The sequence below is a fragment of the Barbatula barbatula genome (genome assembly GCF_947034865.1).
Source record: "Barbatula barbatula genome assembly, chromosome: 24".
NCBI classification, from domain to species: Eukaryota; Metazoa; Chordata; class Actinopteri; order Cypriniformes; family Nemacheilidae; genus Barbatula; species Barbatula barbatula.
In genome coordinates this window covers 16641482-16664358 of record NC_136787.1, presented here as the reverse complement: position 1 = coordinate 16664358, position 22877 = coordinate 16641482, and the positions used below count along the sequence as shown (strand labels likewise).

At 39.0% G+C, this 22877-nt stretch overlaps 3 protein-coding genes across 4 annotated transcripts; all 3 read right to left on the bottom strand.

Annotated features, from left to right (window-relative positions):
- Window positions 1-2175: 2175 nt before the first annotated feature.
- On the bottom strand, window positions 2176-13074 carry LOC306889764 (metal transporter CNNM4). Its single transcript, XM_079449050.1, has 7 exons — window positions 11695-13074; window positions 10328-10471; window positions 10097-10231; window positions 9841-10010; window positions 6651-6747; window positions 3368-3543; window positions 2176-3275 (listed from the first exon to the last, which is right to left on the bottom strand). Exons 1-7 carry the CDS (start codon window positions 13058-13060, stop codon window positions 2880-2882), a joined length of 2484 nt encoding a protein of 827 aa, XP_079305176.1. The 5' UTR covers window positions 13061-13074; the 3' UTR covers window positions 2176-2879.
- Window positions 13075-13865: 791 nt separating this feature from the next.
- Window positions 13866-18002, bottom strand: sec14l7 (SEC14-like lipid binding 7). 2 transcript variants are annotated; one of them, XM_079447872.1, is made up of 12 exons: window positions 17927-18002; window positions 17664-17739; window positions 16765-16808; window positions 16538-16600; window positions 16268-16456; window positions 16050-16145; window positions 15857-15917; window positions 15700-15783; window positions 15514-15620; window positions 15304-15443; window positions 14913-15082; window positions 13866-14726 (listed from the first exon to the last, which is right to left on the bottom strand). In XM_079447872.1, the coding sequence occupies exons 1-12, from the start codon at window positions 17978-17980 to the stop codon at window positions 14620-14622; spliced, it is 1191 nt and encodes a 396-aa protein (XP_079303998.1). In that variant the 5' UTR covers window positions 17981-18002; the 3' UTR covers window positions 13866-14619. The 2 variants fall into 2 exon arrangements, with proteins under 2 accessions (XP_079303998.1, XP_079303999.1); XM_079447873.1 differs by lacking the exon at window positions 16765-16808.
- Window positions 18003-19156: 1154 nt separating this feature from the next.
- Window positions 19157-22797, bottom strand: vps37bb (VPS37B subunit of ESCRT-I b). Its single transcript, XM_079447925.1, has 4 exons — window positions 22586-22797; window positions 21534-21705; window positions 20854-20924; window positions 19157-20771 (listed from the first exon to the last, which is right to left on the bottom strand). The coding sequence occupies exons 1-4, from the start codon at window positions 22688-22690 to the stop codon at window positions 20349-20351; spliced, it is 771 nt and encodes a 256-aa protein (XP_079304051.1). The 5' UTR covers window positions 22691-22797; the 3' UTR covers window positions 19157-20348.
- Window positions 22798-22877: the final 80 nt, after the last annotated feature.

The window sequence follows — 22877 nt, the reverse complement described above, 5'->3', positions numbered from 1 at the left end:
AACAAACGTCTTTACGTACAGAGGGAGATCCATTTACTTTCAAACATGAATAACTCTGGAGACTGAAGCAATAAAGATCACACAAAGTCACCGAACACGTGTTTATGATTTGAAAACTGGCCGGAATGTTGTAGACCTGTCAAAAGTTGAATGGTTTTTGACTACAGTGCTATTGTAATAAACAACACAATGACCGAAAAGAGGAATTTTAATAGAGACATCTTTTAGGTTTACCAAGTCAAACAGTATCGTTATTAAAACACACATTGCTTCTTTAAAGGACCAAGAAAGATCATGGAAAATATGTAGAGTCCCTAAGCTTTTTACATTTTCCCTTTTAACAGCAGCAGTCCGAAACAAGACAAACATTATACATTAAAAACACCAGTAATGTACGAAACAATTATTTTAGGCTTAATCCAAAAGAAACGTTGAAATCAGAATAAAATGACCAGAAAATCTAGTAACTGAGGCAATATATTCAATGAAACCTGACTTTAATGGAAGACAAGTGTGTCCCATTCATTATGCAGTGAACCCACAACCAACCTTTAGCAGGGAATGGCCTACTGCGCTAGACCTGAACTCTTGAAAGGTCAACCTAAAGGTCATCATGGCCCTTGAAAGTAAATAATACACAGTGGAAAAAGGAAGCAATTTCTGAAAACACACGTTCACGATCTTGAACCTCCGCTGTGGTGTAATAATAAATAGAGGACGGTTCTTCAGAAAGTACAAACATCCCTCCTGTAGAGTTTCAGCAGATCATTAAAAGCAGATTAGCGAAATGGATAAAAACCCAACATCTTATTCAAAGGAATTCCAGCAGCCTGGGATATCACACCCCACCTTATAACGTCCCTGCGCAATAAGATGATGTTATACAGACAAATAAAAGGGCTAAAGTCTATGGCCGATGCGTTTCTCTCGAATTACATTTTTATGTAGTTTGTTGGTGATGCATCTTACGCTGCCGTACAAAGTTTGAGCTCAAAATGATCATCTCCATGTTTTGGTTTTTAGGTACCAAATACTTGGTACATTTTATACGCGAAAATGTCAGTTGAGGTAAAAATCAAACTCATCTCATCTCTCACTGTGCAATAGTACATTAAACATCTTTAAAACAAACTCTTTATTGCTTTGGATGAACTCTCTTCGGAAGGCAACAAAATATTTATAAATAGTAGTACAGTATCGGACAAAATCTATTTCTTAGTGTTCAACAAGCAAAACATAAATAATAATAATCCAATGCTGCTCTGAAAAAAACATTGAAATACTTTCTACATTGACGTGTCATTGGGGTAATAATACAATTTGTGAAAAAAAAGACAACTTGTAATACTGAGTTCAGTGCATGCAGTACTTGCAGTGTAACTAAACCAGACGAAGATTTAAAGTTTAGTGCAAGAGGCTTTAGACTGAACTCGCGATCCTTTCTTTGAAATCGACAAAAATCTGAATAGTGTTTGAGACGTCAAGCAAGAGAGATTTCTATTGTGTGCACACAGGTCAAAATGAACGTAGAATTTCACTTAAACTCACAGCGTATCTTGTGTTTAAGCACCAGATATGTTTCTATGGACGGGACGGAAATGTATTTTTACAGTCTAGACAGATCTTTGGGATGAACAAAAATAAAGTAGGTGAAACATGGCACGTGTCTGGGTCACATTTCACCACGATATCCAACTAAAAACATAAGAATAAAAAAGGACATGTTATATTTGCAGTATTTGTGCTGATTTAAATAAAAATTATTGTATTGCAGTATTTTTTTTTTACTTTACTACAAAAATAATTGCAGTTTCTGAGAACTCAAAACAAAAACATCCAGAAACATTTCAGCAGTAATTTTTTTGGGAAATGTTGTGAAAGCATTACAATGAAATAATCGTACAATTCTGTTTGTCTTAAACATACGTCATTATTTACTTTAAATGTTATGATGAAATATGACTCGGACGTGTTCTTTGCAGTGTTTGTGGTGTTATTTTGTTTTTATGCAAGTTCAACTGCATGTACAGTTCAAAAATGGATACTAATTTCAACAAAATCAATATATATTTAAATATATAGTATATATATTTCGATAAAATATTGTATTTTACTTCAGTGGCTGGTTTGGTGTTTTGCTGTGCTACGTGCTGCAGAGCATATGGAGTTCTCCAAATGTTGTCTCCAAACTATATTTACAAAGTTTCCCCTTCACGTTTGTCAGGTAGAATTACAATTTGGTTTCAAAATAATGTCTGGCTACAAGATACTGCAGACAAACTAGACAGAATTCTCTCTTTGAAAGGAACATACAGTTTGCGCTAAAGTTTAGGTAACCATTCCATGGCAATAGCTCATAAATGAGACTTAAAGTGCTCTTAAATGTCCCCCAAAATACCCCAACAGCATACAGATGTATGCTTTCAGCTCAGAGACATTATCAAAAGTGCATATCATACGATTATTCTGGGTTATATACTGATGAAGTGTATAATGCCCCGTTTGCTATGGGCATTGCTACTTGTCGCATGCCAAACACACACCAGATAAACGTTAAAAGAGGAGAATCTACGAGGTTACATGATGACCATGCGACAGAATGAAGTTATCTGCGACTGAACCTGCAGCCCTCAAAAATCACAGTGAAATTATCAACCACGCAAAACCGTTTCACTAAAAATTAAGTAAAACAGGAGAACACACGCCCTCCAGGAGTTTTGAGTTTTTAGACACGCCTCCAACCCGAATCAAATCATCAGGATGGAGACAACTGTAAAGTTTGGAGGCGTTTGAGCCACATCATCACGTGCAGTGTTTATGCGTCGATGTGTGACAGCCCCCTCTGGAGCCCTACACGACAGAACCCCAGATTCTTTTTGTCAAATGGTACTCTCGGTGTGCGTGATCGTGTGGTCGTGAGCGTGCGGGCATGTGTGAGTGTTGGGGATGGATGTCGGGCTTCTGTTGTCATGGCGATGAGCGTTGGGTTGACTGTGAGGGGTTGGGCTGGAGTTCGAGTTGATGTTGATGTGTGTTTGATTCTGAGTGTGGCTCAGCCGGCGCTTGAGACTGTTTTTGTCGTTGAGCAGTGAAGTGGTCTCATCAGGACTGTTCTCTTTGGTCACCGGCAGCATTGTAGTGTGGTTCGTCGTGATGGGGGGTGTTAACGGCGGGACGGGTGCAGGGTCCAGACGTGTATGGCTACTCTCGGGGGACTGTGCCGTGCTGTCCAGTTTTGACGCCAGGAGACCGTTTTGGTACTGCGAGCGAGTGACCTGCCATTGTGAATCAAGATAAAGAGTAAAAAAAAGATGGAGGCATGTTTGCATGAGATTATTTGAGTTTGAGAAGTGTACATGTAAGTTACCTTGACAAACTGAAGGTCGGTGAGGGCTCTCACATTAAAATCAGGGATGTATTGTGCAGACAGGCTGTTGTTGAGCTGACTGTAACTGCCGCTGATGGACACAGAATCAACTCTCTCAGTGTTACTCAGAGACGCTGAGCGATTCAAACCGCTCATGTGAGATGGAGATCGAAACTCTGAAACAAACATAACAACTATGTCACATCATGCTGGAGCATGCCTGACTACACACATGCACACAAAGCAACACACAGCAGGCCTTCCAAACAAACACCACAAAATCACACATACACACTACTATTACACACACACACATGACCCATATACAGTACTATCACACACACACACACATAAAAAACAGATCAAATACACCCACGTGCCCACACACCCTAACAACACAGGTCCAAACTGAATTAAAGCACTTATTAAGACACAGATAAAACAGAGGAAAAACATGGACGAGAGTGAGAAAGTGACAACAATAAACCACACAAGGTTAAAGCAGATGATCGGATGGTCATTTATAAGTGTGTGAGGAGGATTAGTTCATACACCATACACAAAACCCAGAATGACATTATACACCATCGCCATCTAGAGGTGAAAACACAATCCGCACATTTATATATATATATATATATATATATATATATACACACAAATGAAATGAAACACAAACATCCACCAGACATATCAGACGCTCGGCCGGCAGAGATCCAGCGGTCCAGAAAGATGTTTGTGATGAACAGTTATTCACTGACAAAACCCCAGAATGTTCCTTTCATGATCAACACTGCATTCAAATACAGTCTGTCCATCACAACAGGAGCTTTCTAGTGTTATTTATATTCCTTAATCCTTCAGTTCTCAAACAACACTGATACCATGATACCAGAGAACTCAGATAATATCAAAAGATTGTCTTAGCATCTAAATATACAGCTCAAACACTGCCCAGACATTTACTGATCACATCTGAATCAATGATTCACTTGATTCACAATGATTCTTTCACCATGCCCCTCATGCCATCTCATATTTATGTGATATGACCGATGGAGCAGTCAGAGATATTCAGAGGAGCACACACGATATTGTATAATCTGATACTAAGACATCGGGGTCAGGTGAGACGATAAAACTGTCATGTGGTCAGTGTGTTAGGGGTTAAAGCCAAAGACTGTCCAGCAAGCATTTTGTTCCCATTATCACACAATATCAGTGTGCTAGACGCATGTAAATCTATGAAAGTTAATATTTACAACAGTAAGTCAATGCTCACTCCATACTTAAATTACAAAAAAACACATCGCAAATATCCATTCATCCTCCAAACGGGCTTGTCCTCGCAAATATATTGAATTAAATGATAAATTCAGATAAGGAAGTATTTGACAATTACTTCTACTGTAAAATACATAGTAGCCTATAGAACATTCCCATAACGTAAAAACAAGCCCAAAAGCACTTCCTGTTTTAGTTTTTTTAACATTACATGAATGTAGAACAAAATACATCAAACTGAATATTTAGGACAGAATTAAAATGTTTAACAAATATCTTTAAGACTGAAACAGGAAGTTCTTCTGGACCAGTGTTGTTAACATATTGCTAAATTGTTGTACAAATATACCTTGAATAATACTATACCTACAGTACTGTATATATAGCACATACCTGAATGAATGAGGCCTTTATAAAGCGCTTTATTTGTGTATTGCTGTACACCCAAAGCGCTTTACAATCATGTGATGTCTGCAAGATGTATTTTTTTTGTGTTTGCTCAGATGTACCGGTGCTATCTGGGTATATATTTAATAAAATATTTCAAACAGATATTAGTCTAGACTTTTGTGATTCACTAAGAAAGTCAAGTATTAGTATATTGCAAAGTTTAGTCTTATCAAAAGGATACGTCTGTAAGACGTCTTGTGGAGCTATGTAAAAACATCTGATCAGAATCTTAGAAACGGCATTTTACATACATTCTACTGTAGATCATTAACATCTTACAGACATCCTCTAAATATCTACTGTATTTGACAGGAAACATCTCAGAGATGTACCGCACATGAGAAAACACTCAAAAAAACAACATCTTGCCGATGTAAATGCAGACATCAAATAGACGTCTCTTACTTAAACCCAACCCCCAAAAAAGAATATACATTCTTTTTTTAGAATGCATATTTTACATACTTTTGACTTCACAAATTCTGTCTAGGCAGGGGACTCCCTAGTGTTTGAAACAAAGCTTTTGCACCAATTCATTTCTATAGCTCTTGTGACTAATAACTTTAGTCACTTTCGTCGCTGTCGGGCAGAAACCTGGTATGTCCAAAACCGACGCATTTCAGGACGTCCCCAATGTGTTTACATAAACAAACACTGTTGTCAAAGTAAAACATTTTTTTTGTAATCTTCACTGGTTAAATATTAGCAGAATCCACAGATAAGCATGAAGAATGACCGATAGTATTGATTTAAAAAAATGTAAAGAAACACGGTTTCCACCCAACAGCGCTGATTTTCTGTTTAAACGTGTGATCTTGCTGAACAGTGTTTGTTGTTTTCAGGATGTAAGGGGATCGAATCTACTGACTCCCCCCCACGTCCCCTGTTTAACATGCAGGAGATTTACCTGGGAAACGAGAGAACACAGAAAATCTCTTAAGCGAGAGGCGACGCAGACCGGGCGACACCACAGAAGGAGAGAGCGGAGGAGTGACAGCTGAGGGGACACACATCACACATCAACATCCAACAGACACATTAAACCTCCATCATCACTGAAACACTACAGACACGTCTCTTCCTCCCGTGATGGTGTTACGCGTCCTCTGAAGTCAAACATCAGAAAGACACTAAAGCAACAGTTTATACATAAATGAATGTGCTGCAATTGTTCTTAAAGCACACATTTACACCAGCTGAGCAAATAAAAATGAGAAGTTGACAAACAGGCCACAACCGGAGATGAAAGTATAGAAAGAGATGTTTATCCTCCAGCAGATTTCACTGCAGGTAAATGTGTCTCATTATGTAACACGGTAGACTAAATTTGCTATATTTACAATAATAAAGTGCTTGTGTCTGTACATGGCCTCTAAAAACACACAGAGCTGACAGACTTCATCATTTATACTTTTGCTAGACAGCACAAACATTAACACACATATACTGTACATCAACCTATAACAAGAAATTCAGGAGGTGCGTTTATTACTGTAAAGATTAGATTATATCCCATAAACTTTGGGTTTTAAACTTGTGAAACACTCACCCAGCGATGGAGCAGTCAACCCCATTACTCCATAATATGAGAAAGGACCCGTCTCAAACTTCATATTCTCACTGCCTGCCTCCACCTCCACCCGACCCTGAAGAACACAACAGAACATCTAAAACAACATCATCTGAAACTCTGAGGGAGCTTATGGAGGTTTCAAATGATAAAAAACTTGGTTACTACAATAACAAAATAAATATCAAATAAATATTACAGAGTTAAACTTGAGCAGATGCTTTGGAATGAAAATATTGTTCTAGCTTTCATGGGTTAATTTAATTCCTGTGATGTCCCTTAAGACAGGTGTTGAGACATGAAATAAAATGTTTTTTTCTAACATTTTTGAGTTCTTTACCTGCGCCTCCATAATTTAAGACCACATGACAGGAAACCTGCAAGCAGCCTGAGGTCAATACGCAAAAACCAGGACAGAGCGTGACTGCCGTTTGACTCTAGATCGGCACGTGCTTGAGCAAAATTTCCAACGTTAAAGGCGTCAAATTCACACCATTTTGCACCTCGGTTAGGATTCAACCTCTCCACTTCTTCTGACAAACACGTAATCAGATCACTGGAGCTCAGATGGCATGACACAACCAAACCGTCACTCGATCTGGATCTACTCTGCTGCTGGATCTACATTCACATAACCACCAAAACAACACAACGACACAACAAAGTCTGATGTGTGCCAGAAAATCAGAGCCAAAGCTGAGACCAAATCAAACAAACTTATATTAACCAAATCTTTATATTCATAAAACATTTAACCGAGAAATGAAATGGTAGACATGTATTCCGACAGACTAAATAATTAAGAAAAAGGCTTAAGACTTAGATCACAGCCACCTGTAGGCCATAAGGAGTGTTTCTATATATGTGAGAAAACTCGGAGACCATTTAAGAATTATTTCTGAAATAATTTTTTAGGTGTTCGTCAGCGAAGCGATCATTTTTGTTTCATTCTATGAACTACTAACAATATTCCCCCAAATTTCAAATAAAAAAAAATTTAAACTGGAAAAAGAGGTGAAAATAAGATGCTCTGTATTTTTTCAGACCTCAAATACTGCAAAGAAAACAAGTTCAGATTCACTTTTAAGCAACATTCATATTTCTACATGTGTTTAAGAATAGCCCGGCCACTTCAGGCTTCAAAAAGACTCATCAGAAACCTTCAGGTGACGTCACAGACACTACGTCCATGTAATATACAGTCTATGAAGTCTATGACACTGGATGGGAATAGCATCATCTTGAACAATACACCTAGAAGTGATAATTAATGAAAACCTGAAAAGGTCTCTCAAATGTTGTTTTCTTCTCTCTTATCCGTCACATTATACTTTATTTTACAAGGGGATGCCACCGGCAGTTGATTTAACCACTGCTAAAATCCTGATTTATAAACGCAACACGATTGGACAAAAATGACAATACAGTACATCTACATTAAAGTGCGGTTATGTGCTGTTTGCCCTTTCACGACAAGTGTTGCAGTATTACGAACGCATCTTTGATTTGAATTGCAAGTGACAGTTAAATACGAGAGGCTGAGGGCTCGCGGACACACATGGAGCTCATCGGAAGAGAGTGCATGCGAACACGGAAGATGAGGACGCGCACGTGGCCACTGCCCACTCAAGTCAGAAAGGAGAGAAGACACACCTCAGCAGTTATCAGTAGGCGCTGTTTATCCACTAGTTATTCGATCACAGATACAGTCGTTATGTCGGATGGATAAAAATTTGACGCCAAATATACTTGGGCGGCCATAAATATACTTGGGCTGACAGCCCAACAAATGCATTGTATGTGAAACGCTGTTGTGCTCTCTATGACACTGTGCTGAAAACAACAGAAGCTGTGAAAGGGTTAACCTTGTCCTGACTGACCCCCTCCCGTGCGGCACCGAACAAATCCGGGATGTGATTTACTGATCCCGAGCATAACGTTGGCCCGCTGACCTGTTCTACCTCCTTGCCTGTCCTTGCCGGTCTTAAGCCGAGTAAGCCGCAGCACTGATATGCTGAGATGAGTTGGAAGTTTGCCGTGGGGTCAAAGGTCAGCCACTGTTCAGATCCCTGATGTACTGTACAAGTCAATATCTGATTGGATAGTTTCTGACAGCGAGGACACAGCGCACATCTTTGATTGGTCGATTAGAGGAGCGCGTGTGTTGCGAGTTAGCTGAAGCGGTTGGGATTAGAAAGGCAATGCATAGAATGCCTTACTTATGTCAGAGGGAACAATTATAGTGAAGGACGGGGCCTGTCCGATGCCGGCGGGCCTCTGGTAGCTAAACCTACAGTGAGGACAGAGACGCTCCACACAAACCCGTCTGTGAAGCTTTATATCGTCACAGCTGCTATGACAAGCTTCACTCTTTCTATTCCTCATACTTAAGGGAAACCGTCTAAAATACCCAGAATGTCCAAAATACACAGAAAACTTTTTAGTACATAAAAATCCAGTTGAAAACATGGAATTCTGACCAGTGACCGGCAGAGAGAGAAATGTGCATGACTGTCACCCCCGGAGCAACATCAGGAGGGTGAGCGACCTCCACAAGGTCACAATGTTTTGATGGGAACAAATCAAATGGTACAAGCCTCAGGGTACAAACAACATTTCAGAATCATCACTGACCTCTTATTCTCTACATCCAACCTCTTCCACATGAAAAATTACCGTAGTATACCTTAGTATTTACTATAGTAAAGAATAGTCGTAAAATTAATAGATATTATAATGTTTTATCATAGTGAATGTCAATGTATACAGGAGTATTTTTTCATTGGGGCGTTCTCTAGTGCAATGAAAAGCAAATGGCTGTAGCATAAACCACTTAATAAAGCAATAGTATACTTTGTTATTTACTATACTAAACTGTAGTAAACTACAGTACAGCATTTTACCATAATTGACTATATAGTATTCTTAGATTTTACAATAGGCATTGAGTGAATCACTTTTTAGAATGAAGGTTGACATAACCTTCATTCCGATGACATAAAATAACCATTTTGGTTCCACAAAGAACCATTCAGTCGTCTCTTTCTTATTTTTGTATAATCTGAAAAACCTTTTTTCGGCACAAAGAACGTTTCTTCAGATGTTAAGGGTTCTTTGTGGCATTGAATAACCTTTAACCTTCACTAAGAGCGTAGTATATTTAACCCACCTGAAGAATGAGGACAAAGTAGTCGACGGGTTTTCCGCGCTGATATAAATAGTGTTGGGGCGAGCGCTTGTCGTTCTCATTGAATTTGAGCTCTTGGATCACATCGGGGTGTTTGAGGATCCGCAGTAAAACCTTATCTGAGATGTGCAGCGGACTGAACGCGTTCACTTCTGATGAAAGATAAAGAAAAGAGAAACACAAAGGTTAAACTGAGCAGATGACACGAGCACACGGTTTGAGATGATGAAGTGCTCACCTGTGGCCAGAAAGCGATGTGCTGCCAGCAACAGTTGGGGAGAGATTTTCAACTTTGACTCTCTCTCGTGTTTAAAAGCTGAAAAATCTCTCTTGTTCTTGTCAGGATTCACTTTCTTTCTGTGACGATTGTCAGCTAGGGAAAAACACATTCAACATTTTAATCTGACAATGAACCAATCATTGTGGTAATTTATATCATGACACAATCAATTTGAAAACAAAGACGTACTGTAGAGATCAGACTCGTCCAGGATCTCAGATTTGATGATCTCTTCTATGACGTCCTCCAGCGTCACCAGACCCAGAATCTCATAGAAGGGATCTCCCTCTCCTTCATTATTTACCTTCTGAACGATAGCCAGGTGGGATTTACCTGTGAACACAAAAACCCGAGTCAACAGGCACTCAACAAGCTCAGCGCCAGACACACCTGTGAAATGATTCAAATCACATTCAGACGTGTTTTCTTAAGATTATTAATGAGATCAAACAATACAGCAGAGTCTAAAACTGCATCTCATGAATTATTCATCATTTGCTATTTTAACCATCAGATGGGACGATGTCAATAGCAATGATCTAATCTGATCTATAGTGGACATCACACTTTCACGTCTGGAGTCAAGTGCTACTAAACATAGATCTAAGAGCTTTACAGTGGAAATGACGTCTGGAGTGTCTGGAAATAAGATTAAAAAGAAAACAGACGATCACAGTGTTAAGTCACGTCACTGCGCACAGATGACTGTCCTGAACTGTGAGCATTAACACTATTTTTAACAACATCTTTATAATTGCTATACGCGCACTTTTGCATCAAAAAAAGATTTAGATGTCCAGTTTCACACTCGACAAGTGAAATGGCACATGTGACAAAACATGATGATACTGAAGAATACTGAAAACTGTCTTGACCATGTTAACATCCTAAATCTATTTCCTTTGAGTTATTAAATAAATGTACATGTATATTTAAGTAAATAAATAATTAGCATTTTAATAAAGAAAACAAGTTCTAAAGCAAAAGGGCTGTTTCGTCAAATGTATTCATTTTGTATGTGTATATAAATACAAAATAAATATGCGCAGTGTACAGACATATATTATGTAAACACAGACTTTTATTTATCGCAGATAATATGCAGAACAACAAAGATTAAAAAACGCCTGTCGTCGTCATCATCATCATCAATACTTTTCCACAGGACTCAAATCGTCCGTCTCTTTTGATCTGCATGTTATCAATTGCGTCAAGACAGCTTGTACAAAATAATAAAATGAATAAATAAAAAAACTCATTTACTATCAGTGCTGAAACACTCAGGGTGATATGAGGATAGACAAGAGGTGTGGCAGAAGCATCACAGCCTGCAGGTCAAACTCCGAGCGAGCCTGTGATTGGCGGAACGGATGATGTTGTGTATTTTTTGTGAGTGACAGGTGCTTTTGCCAGCATGACATTCCTCTGCCATTTCGGGAAGAGCTTCATATCGATCGGAAGATGATACGCGAAGCATAATGGTCATTGATTCGGCCCGGGGGGAAAGCCGAGCCCCCGCGATCATCTACAGAAGGTTCAAAAACAGATAAACAAACCTTTCTTAAACTCTTCCAGCATGGCATCCAGTTTGGTGTCGTGGAAGACGAAATGCACTGGGTGGTTGTAGAACTTGGTGACCGTTTTAAGCGTCGTGCAGTCGTCCGGGTCGACGAAAGCCAAATCTTTGACGTACAATACGTCTACGATGTTGGAACGTTCCGTGTCGTAAACCGGTATCCGCGTGTAGCCGCTTTCCATGATCTCGGTCATGGTGTTAAAGTCGAGCACGGCGTCGGTGTGAATCGTGAAACAGTTACTGAGGGGCGTCATGATGTCCTCTACGGTCTTGGTTCTGAGTTCTAGGGCGCCCTGTATGATGTTGAGTTCTTCTTTGACAAGGTCGTTATACGGCTCGGTGACCTTGAGCATCTCCATTAACCTCTCCCGGTTGTACACGGTGCCGATCTCCTGGCCGAGCACGAAGTCCAGGAGTTTGCTGACTGGAAACGACACCGGAAAGGTGAGTATCATGAAGAACTTGGTCAGCACGATGGTGTTTGCGCCCACCGCCAAACCGTGTCGCGAGCAGAGCGCCTGCGGCACGATTTCGCCGAATATCACGATGCCGACCGTCGACGCCGCCACGGCACCCAGTCCGGACCCGATCAAATCGTCCAGCAGAATGGTCAAGGTGGTATTCACCAACACATTGCCCAGCAATAAAGAGCACAGCAGGTAGTTGCCCTGGTTTCGAATGGGCTCGATCTTACGCGCGTACTTTTTCTCCTTGCTGGTGCCGCAACTCTGCACGACGCGAAGCTCCATCGGATCCAACGCCATGAGTCCCAGGTTGAGTCCGCTGAACATGCCGGACAGCCCCAGCAGGCAGGACACTAAAATGATCTGGAACCAAAGAGGCAGCAGAGATGTTTTCTCCTCCACAACCACCAACTTTCCATCGTGATCACCCAACCGGTACCATTTATCATCGGGACCCGTCCTGACACACAAGCTGTACGTCTTCTCCTGCTCACTTTTACGCAGTGGCTTCACGTGCACATTTACCAAACCCGACGTTCCCATGCCGCTCACGTTCATGTGACTGCTGATGCTAAAATCTTTGGTAAAATCCTCACAGGTCCCGTTAGGCGCATCGCTGTCATCATCCGTGAACCTGATGTGGGATGCTGCGTCCGGGCGCAAGTGCAGCCCGTAAAACCTGAGCAGGACGCTGCTCTCCTCCGTTACCTGGATGATGCCGTCTTTTGTCGAACCGGCCGCCTTGTCGCTGCGCTCCAGCCGCATGCCCAGGATCTGACTGCCGGAGTCGGGCCTCGGCGACTCCGACCGTCCGCTGACAGAGCTCCAGAGGACAACGATGAAAGTTAGAAGACACCCGTGTCCGCTCCGCTCCGTCGCCATGTTTGTTGCGCTCTCGCCGCGAGAGCACTGGACCTGACGTCAGCTCTTTCACGCGCGGACGCGCCTCCCTCGTTTGCATAATGCAAATATGGACACGCCCACCGTTAGGTGTAGCTCTTTTCGTTGCCCATTTTCCGAAAATTCCCGGGGTGTGTCAATGCTACAAAATGAACGAAAATAAACGAGCCATTAAAATTATTTTATTTTTAAACTAATATTAGAGACAATCAATTGAAAATAATAAAAATGACAAACGTTTTTGCTCGGATTTTTTCTTGCTGTAGTGCGCGTGGTGCTGTTATGTAAACTCACGTGGCACTAGCGCGGTGGCTCCTAAATTGAAGAAATAAAAAAGTTTCCATTTCATTTATCATATAGGAAATGTTATATAGGAACTACATTAAATAGGCTATTATATATTTAATATATTATATATTTTTTATTATTATATGCTTCTTCTTCAGATCTCCTTGATGCACTAAAGATAAACATTCTGTGCAAACACCCCATTTTTAAAACCTAAATCTGAATAAATCAAGACATTATTCAACAAATTTGTATATGGTGTATAAGTACTTCACAATTAAAATGTATCTATTTTGGTCTTTGAATAAAATGGCATTGATGCCAATATTCTGACAAAAAGTTGAATGACACAAATACCTTAAATCTTAATTTTGGTGTGATATATTATATTCTTGATTAAATGACATAATATGGTCAAAGGTGTTTTGGAGAAAGAACCAGACAATGTTATTTTCCTTTGTTGAATGTGGAGTCCTGGTAATAAGTAAAGGTGAAAGGTGGATTTGACAATGCAGATTATTTTATTTGATCACATTAGAAGATTACATGTAATTATAACCCAACGGATTTGTCACTTTTGGAAGTATTAACTAACCTAATATAAATTAACATCCACGACGTGTTCACAGAATAAATCGGAATGAAAGCTCAAGCAAGTGCGTCCTCTAGTGTTACAAAGAAACATCAGAGTTTGGTCATGTGATCATGTGTTCAACATATTGCTTTTGCAATAAATGCATATTTATGCCCATATTTTGAAACAAAATCTAGATAATTTTATTAACTCCATTATGAGTCTACTGTAAATGAGACTCATTAAAATGTGCTTTAACCGTAACAGAATTACTGTAAATAATGACCAGTTATTATTGGCTCATAATCATAATATTTGCAGAGCACACTCATACCTGAAGTCTCCTTTGGTCTTCATTACATCATCTTTCATACACAAACATAGTTTCTCTTTTCAGATGTGTGTATTACTGCCTGCGGAGGCAGGTTTGCTTTCCATTTATCGTTGACTTAAAAAAAGCCCTGTACAATTACATTCCATGTTCACTTTCCAGATTCTGAAAATGACTTTTAGAGCTTCATACAGAGACTGTCAACATAGTCTACGCAATTATGAATCACATCATTTTTCATATACACAAAAACTTAATTTAAAATGTGATCTGAATTTACAAGATTGAAACAGTGTGCTCAACATGAATACATTTTGGCTATACGAGTGAAGTGAGGTAAAGTGTGTTTCACGCCTGCTTTGTCATAATTTGTCCTTCAGGTAGAAGCACATCCACAGTAAAGCTGATCTTCTTTGAATGAATCACACTGTATGTGTTGTCAAATCGGACCACATCTGCAGAATGAAAGAATCGACAACACAAAGAATGAACCAGTGACAGACTGCACAATAGGTTACTGTAAGATTTTTTTTTTTAAATGTTGGCATACTGATCATAAAACCTCTCACATATCCGAGTCACACAAGCAAACACTGTAAAGACTTAAAACGTCAAAGTGCAGGGATGTAAGAGAGACTCACAGATGCCTGCATCCTCACAGGTGTGAGATCCGTCCTCTGGAACCAGGTGGGAATTGTAGCGCTGGTTGGGAATGATTTCCTGCATGTCTTCCCGTTTCTTTGTGTCATTCCCTTTGGTCTTCAGGAAGAGTCCAAAACCAATATCAGACCCTTCACTCGTAAACTGCCATCTATAAATTAAAAAACATGACAACACCAATTCTGATTGTTAACCTTCATTTTTCCTCACAATAAAAAAAATGGTTAAAAATCGAATACCTGCATTCTGCATACTATGCAGTGTCTACTAAATATTGTATATCTTCAAAGATGTGCAATTACCTAGCATTTCTAATCTAGTAAAACACAAGATGTCAAACTGGAAATAAAAGATCTGATGGATGTGTCTTACCGTAGTAAGCAGTTCGGGAAGAGAACCTCATACTCCAGCTGGTAGAAGGAGCCTCGACTAACAGTGACGTTCTGGTCATACTGAACTTTTATAGATTCCCGCACGTAATATGATTTCGGCACTACTCCACCATAATTTAACTGAAGGACGGATGACAATTGAGAGTGGACAACAAAAATGCATTTATAATATCACACAAGTCAAACTCACCATGGTCTTACAGTAAGGGTTTCCATCGGGGTCGGTCCTGGAGCCTCCGTAAATGACGGGTAACTGATCTGCATCAATATAGTTCCTTAGCACCTCCTTCCAGTTAGCTGTCGAGTGCAGAGAAATAGATTTGACACATTTTGTATGGATGATGTGTGTATTGTGTGCAAACGTTAAACTATTTACCACCCAGTATGATGATCTTCTGTCTCGTTTCTTCACGCAAGAAGTGTTTCACCAGGTTGTATGCAATAGGGAAGAGTTTAGGGGCTGTGAAAGTGATTAGACTGTCATTTTATTTCTGTCATGTCATGCATTTCAGAGTGACTTTCATGTGGCAAACCTTTGATCAGAAACAGTCTTTTAAGGCTCTCTGGATAGTTCTCTTCAAACATGGTCAGAACCTGCAGGTGAAAAAGATTGTTTAACAATATGCTGGCTGTCTTGTTTTTCTGTAAACATTAAACCTAGAATCTAAACAATGGTTAACAATCCGTCACCAGTAATAACCAGATGCTTGTGACAGTAGAACGTACCTCGCCGTACATCTCAACAGCCGGTTTCCACAGATGTTTCATACCAAGTCCCTCGCAGTCATAAATGATGGTGATGCCTTCAATGTACTTGCCGAGCTGAAGAACGAGAAACAAACAATAATTCTCAACAACACATCAACACAGAGATTCTACACATACAACATATTTGCTGAGGTTTAGTTAATAAAATATAAACATTCATTCAACATTTAAAACACCTTTTCAGACTGCTTCTCGCACTCCTGCCGTAGTATTTCAGCATCTCTGACTTTGGTCCTTAGACAGTCCTGTTTGCTAGCTGACAGTAAGAGACCCTTGGGGTCAAGAGGTCCGATGATGTCATACCAGACGGGACTTCCTTCACGGTCAAAACCGCACAATCCACCGGACACGTAACGCTCGATGACCTGAACGGAAGAGAATATTTATATCTCCTTATTCATGCTGATGATGATCGTCCATCCTGGAAAATCATTTTGGTGATGTACCTCTGGTGGCCTCCAGTCCTGAATGATTTTGACGACTTTCATATGCTTGCGAAAGTCCAGGTTCTAGGATTTAAATGCATTGTTGTTTGATGTAATTTATGTTAATCATCATTCAAATTAGAAAACCTCTGGGTTAAAAACCTGTGGCGAGGTTCAATTTTGTTTCCTAAAAGTGCATTTATGTACCTCCAGGTGCTATTAAAATGCTTAGAAAGCTGTGACGTTACCTTCCTAAGCATGGCCTCAGCCTTCGGGACATTAAAGCTTCGTGCTGCAAAAGAAAGGAAATAAAACAAAGAAAAAAACGAACAAAGAAAGAAAAAACATTCAAACTGATTTTCACAGTGCAGTAAAAATGAAACTTGAAATAAGTCACGTTTGAGGAGGTGAATGCAGATAGATCAGAGGGTAAAAGCAAATAATTTTGCAACAAAGATCTGAAGGATTGACAAGAATGTCTCCTTGAACTACACCCCCCAAAAAACAAACTCTGATGGTTTCGGGACGCTTATCAAGAGAGAATATTGATTTGTAGATAAAGCTGCTGTCTGAACTCAAAATGAAGTTCACAGAAAAAATTGACCATTTTATGTTATTTTCTTATTATGAAGTCTATAACATTATCAACATATAGATTTAGGTCAAGATGTCAACACGAGGGCTGCATTATCACGTCACAAGCTATTGTTAATTCAGTAGCAAGATTTTGCAAAGGCACTCATAAATCCAGGGTCAGCACATGTAGCCCATGTGACAAACAGTTAATGCAAAATGCTATAAATAAAATTATAATATTTACATTAAGTAATTTAGCAGATGCTTTTTTCCAAAGCGACTTACAGATGAATCTTAAACATGATATTATGTGACATTATAAATGTGATAACACGAATAATTCCCACTTTCATTTTTAACCTTCATAGACAATATACAGATTAATCAAAGTATATTATTCAAAATAATAAACAAAATAAGGTATTAAAATGTTTTTTTCAATCAGTCGGCATTTTCTGGTTGAATTTATGTGATGTCCAGCTGTATTAATATAGATAAAAACGGAATGATCTTCACTTATTAATATGATTGATTTTTACTATCTGTTTGTATTATATTATAGTGGAGTCACCTCTGAGCCAGCGGAGCAGGTAATGATCACTCTGATTGGGCAGCTGGTCAAACACATCTTCTAATCTCTCCTTAAACTACCCAGAGAAATCACAGTTAAACACAACAGTAACATGGGTGTCAATCTGAAGACATGGCTTGCATCTCTATATTTCAAAACAATTAAATGTTATTTAATATGACATCCAGGATGCCTTTGACAAATCTAGCCTAAAAATCTAACATAAAATTGTCCAAAAAGAAGATTTGTTTGCATGTATTTACCTCTGTCAAGGCCTCGGCTTGTTTAGGACTGAGATCTCCTACTCGTCCGCTCATATTGGCCGTAATGGATCAATGGACTCTTGTCATAGTGCACCTGTTATTTATACATGACCACGAGAGCGATCAATATAACAGATGACAAATGTAGAGTTAAGGTGAACAATTCTTTAGATCATACATTCAATTAAAGCCATTCTCTCATCAAGAATCAAGATTATCTTTAATAAAAATGGGACTTTACAAGTCTGTTTTATACAACAGCTTTTTAACTGGAATATACTTATTCATGTATAAAATATATTACATATTATTATGAAATTAATGAGCTGTATTTACCCAGTATCTGAAAGAACCTATTCTTTCAATCATTATTTCTTTTATTAGTCATATATTGGATATTTGACTATATTTGGTGTTGGTAAATATATAAAAAATATTTTATTTGCTCCCAAAAATGAAAAGTCGATTTTTAAAAGATCTACTAGATAAATGTGAATGTCAACTGATGTAGGTACATTTTTCATTTTCGATTTATTTTTGGCTTTTTTTGTCTTTATTTGAACAGTTCAGAGAGGACAGGAAGCAAAGTGGGAGAGAGAATGTGGTGGCATTGGGAAAGGACCTCGAGACGGGAATCTAACCCGGATCATCAATGCGCAACTTAAACGTGTGACGGAGCACTGCCCTCGAGGCTCCGACACACAAGGTCTTTTATGGCAAAAATAGGTTATTAAGATCATAAACAGGTTAAAGAACCTTTGACTGGATGGTTCTCTGTGGAACCAAACATGGTTCTTCTATGACATCGCTGTGAAGAACCTTTTAAGCATCTTTATTCTTAAGAGTGTAGGGTCTTTCAAAGACGTCACTAATTTCATTAATTGCTTTAGTTTTTACATCGAACAGGTTGGGATTAACTATCAGCCACCGACTGTGCTTCCAGGAGGAGATCTGGTCAAAGTTCAAAGGAAATGTTACGCAATATATCGACGACCGCAACAAGCCGGTTTGTAAACAGGTACGTTAGAGAAGGTATGGAGGAGAGCGCACTCGAGAAGGATTCTGAAGAGGTAGAACTGAGTCAATGAAGAGGGAAATAATAAATTATAAGAATAGCAATTAAAAATCTGTTGCGTAAGGTCTATACACCTCTGAAAACATAGTTATGAATATTACATTGCATTTCTGTCAATAGATCCTACAAAAAATTACACACAGCACCTTTAAATATAGCATTGACTGTTTTTATTAGTCTTAGGCATTTATTAATATGCGATACAAAAATCCAGCCACGAACTAAACAGATACAATTTACTTTACAATACTTTACAGAAGGAGTGTTAAAGGATTAACACATCATACAGATGAGACAAAAAGAGATTGCACCAGTAATCATCTTCACAAACAGAAAAGATTCAGATGGCTCTGAAGAGTTCTCAAAGCATTGTGTGTGATTCAATGCTTCATTAAACGTTTGTTCTGTCTCAAGGCACATTAGATATTTTTACTTTTACTCACATCAGTATTAGTGACTTTTGTACTCTTACCCTACACACTTGCATAATAACATCCGTCTTATAAAACATCCCTTCCATTGATCACAGTACCTGTACTTCTCTGAAGAGACAAAAATACATCAGAATGTTGTAAATGGTGATATTTTAAGAATAAGAACCATTTGTTTAGTGATTAGAAGTTACGAGAGACAGCAGATCAACTGTCAGACTGCCGTTAATGCCACAGGTTTATTCAAACACTTCATAAAGTTTAAATCCAACAAACAAACTTTTCATTCCATTTCATGAGGGAAACTGCCAGTATGGAGTATTCATGGATTAGATGGAGTGCTTCTTTGGTTGTTGGTCACTTTTTACCCAGAAATCCAAACGTGAATATAATGTACTATAACTCATTATAACGACGATAGAGAAGGTTCTCTCACAAATACCAAAAGTACCACGTTTCTGCTTTTTTAAGCATCGCATCTGTCGATCTATAATCTTAAAATCACATGTAGGGATATTTACAGAGAATTTAATGCCCCCTTTGCTTGTACATTACCATTTTCTATTAAATGGTTTTTGAAATAAAAATCCTAGTCTAAAACTGATCATTTAAAAACAGTACTTGACATTATGCAAATGCGAACAAATGCTAAAATTAATATTACATTGTAAACTAGTAAACAGGTCGAGACGGAATCTGCAAATATGCGGATTATGTGTTAGACACAAGCTGATAACTTCCTCAAATGAGTCAAAATTTTTTGTTTGTGAAAACAAACAGCAAATGGAGAGTTCTACTAGTGCAGATTCCATATGGACCTACAAAGGAGTCAGGAACTCAAACCTGTATTTGACCAAAGTGCATTAAAAAGAAAAACACATTTCACATTCTAGCGGAAGTGTTTAAACTAAGACCGTCACTGTATTATAAAACCGGCCTGTGGAGAAAGACCAGCACCGGGTCCTTGAGCGAGGGCTTGTGGGTATGGAAATGAATACGAAGGTACCGCGTTTGAAACGCCTCCGCTCTGAGGCATGTAAGAACTGTGAGCATCAGGGTATGACGACAGGTAGTGCTGACCCGATGGTTGAGATGTTGGTGTGGATCTTACGTGAGCTGGAGAACCATTAGCAAGCCTTTGGAACGGGGTGTTAGGGGTCTCCTGAGGTTGAGAATGATCATTTGAGGAACTCTGAGGAAGCTGAACACCCTTGAGAACCATCTCTCGTAGTTTATCGATCTTCACGCGCCTCAGGTGAGCCAGCTTCCTCTTGCTCTGGTAGTCATCGATGAAGCTGTCAAGAGTCAAGGATCCGTCCAGAAATGAATCAGCCATGTTCTAGAAAACAAGCGAGAGATTATTTAGATGTTACAAGAGCCGTAACCAATGTGATGTAACACTTCAAACGCACAATTTTTACCTCTGTTTCTTCTTCAATCTTTGCTCCCTCTGTTTGCAAAAGAGCCAATAATGTGTCCAATGAACTGCTGCCTGAAAATTATCACACGATCGCATTTAAAACAACTTCAAATGAATATTCCTCTGTCAAACTATGAAATGCTTAAAATGGCAATCCTCCGAATGAAACACTAGCAGAGTTTTTGTCCCTGATTGTCAAACATACAAAAACACTCCCAGCACCAGCTCTCTCTGGTGTTAATAACAGCAGCAGTGTTATGTTTCTCTCTTCTTTTGCCTTTCTGGACTCATTCAAGCAGTCTTTTGTAACCAAGTAACTCAACTCAATAGCCTTTATTTACCATTACAAACACACTTGCTATAAAAAGTGTTCCTCACCTCCAGGTTATATTTCAGTCTCTTGATACAGATGTATAGAGAACACTGGTTTTAAAGACGATACGTTTTATATGTCCTGATCACAGGATCAATGGGTTTAGAGCTTACGACATTAGCAAACTGGCACGATGAACAGGAAACATAATGTGACAGAACAGGTTCACCCGGATCTTTTATAATTTGAGTTCACCCCAAAGAGAGATGACAGAAGGAATTTAATCAAATCAAGAGGTGATTTTTTATTTCCTTTTATCAAAGGATATTATAATGTACAGTGTGTAAACAATGACAATGCCAGCTCACCCATGGTGGATTTGCGGAGCTGGTAGGATTCATGTAGTTCTTGAAAGCAGCAGTAGCGTTTGGTCAAGTGAATCTTCTGATGGTCCAGATCCGGCTGTAGACTGAGATTCTGTTCGGCCAGACTGCGATTACTGGCAATGGTCAGCTCTTTATTCTGCTGCATTTCACGCATCTGTCATACAAAAACATCATCCCCATCTCATTTTCATCCAACTTACTATCATTTTTGTATTATCATATGGCATTTTACCTGTACCCATTACTATTTTCTTGTATTTTTATTACCCGTGTTTTTAGTATGTTACTACTACTTGCACAGCCTAAGAAAGCTGGATCACATTTCAATGCAAGCTGTTTTCTGCGTCATATAACTGTGTACGTGAGAAATAAAGGAATTGAATGGCTCTGGGTAGGTCGATGGAAAAGCTGAGGGGGAAAACGGCTGTAAAAATGAAACCCACTGACATTAAGAAATAAAACTTCCATTGATTCATTCTTCAAACCCAAGCAATGATATCAATATAAACCGCATTTGCTTTAGTTCTCGCTTTTCTGTGCAGGTTTGGATTGTGTAAAACAAAAGGATATATTTAACACACTAAATAAAAAGTATATTTTCTAAAGAATAATTGAGGGGGTGAAGAAAAAATTAAGAAAAACAGAGATTCAATTGAATGAAACAATAATAAGAATACAATGAATGCAACAACAACGCTTTGATAACACACAGATGCGTTTTTATTTCTAAATGTTTCAAGGTGTTATTGAGTAAACCAGTCGCGTATAACATTTAATATTAAAGTAATACCAGTAAATCTCGTAACGTTAATGGCCGGACAAGTGCAGTACATTAGAAACTGACATGCTGCTGTCTGTTCACATTCACTTCATCTTTAACTGAACATTCAGTCTTAAATATTATATTGACTCGGTTTTAAAACACAATTCACTGTTTTTACTCTTTCTCCAGACAACAGCCCCGTCTAACACATGAGTGGTGATACAGGTATAAGCTCAGCACAGTAAATCAAAACATGAGCTCGAGCTCTTACCTCGCCCATTTCACAGATCATCTGATAAAGTTTATAATCGTCGTCCAGAAGTTCATTCAGCTGTGTGCTGGAATAAGAGTGAAATTCGCTGTCAAACGTCGACATTTCTCACAAGTCTTTGTGTTATTGTGATTTCTCTCAGTTTCTGCGTGTGTTTCCGCCGCCGCCGCCGATGCAGGGAAGCTCTCGCGTCGCTCCAACACCGGAAGTCCAGTAATTCCCGTCAAATCAGCGCGTTTGAAGGGGCGTGACGTCACTCGCGCGTCACAGACCATTCATGGATAAAGGATGT

Bases quoted from the DNA above. Each gene is read 5' to 3' on its own strand.
- LOC306889764 (XM_079449050.1), bottom strand. From the start codon at position 13,060: ATGGCGACGGAGCGGAGCGGACACGGGTGTCTTCTAACTTTCATCGTT. The intron at 10,232-10,327 runs GTACGTCTTTGT...GTTTTTCCCTAG, and splicing joins GGACGAGTCTGATCTCTACA to CTGACAATCGTCACAGAAAG. The intron at 6,748-9,840 runs GTGGGTTAAATA...TGTGTTCTTCAG, and splicing joins ACTTTGTCCTCATTCTTCAG to GGTCGGGTGGAGGTGGAGGC.
- sec14l7 (XM_079447872.1), bottom strand. From the start codon at position 17,980: ATGAGCGGACGAGTAGGAGATCTCAGTCCTAAACAAGCCGAGGCCTTG. The intron at 16,457-16,537 runs GTACATCACCAA...TCTTCCGTTCAG, and splicing joins AGGACTGGAGGCCACCAGAG to GTCATCGAGCGTTACGTGTC. The intron at 15,784-15,856 runs GTTTGCCACATG...TCACTTTCACAG, and splicing joins AAGACTGTTTCTGATCAAAG to CCCCTAAACTCTTCCCTATT.
- vps37bb (XM_079447925.1), bottom strand. From the start codon at position 22,690: ATGTCGACGTTTGACAGCGAATTTCACTCTTATTCCAGCACACAGCTG. The intron at 21,706-22,585 runs GTAAGAGCTCGA...TTTGTATGACAG, and splicing joins TGATCTGTGAAATGGGCGAG to ATGCGTGAAATGCAGCAGAA. The intron at 20,925-21,533 runs GTGAGCTGGCAT...GATAATTTTCAG, and splicing joins GCTCCGCAAATCCACCATGG to GCAGCAGTTCATTGGACACA.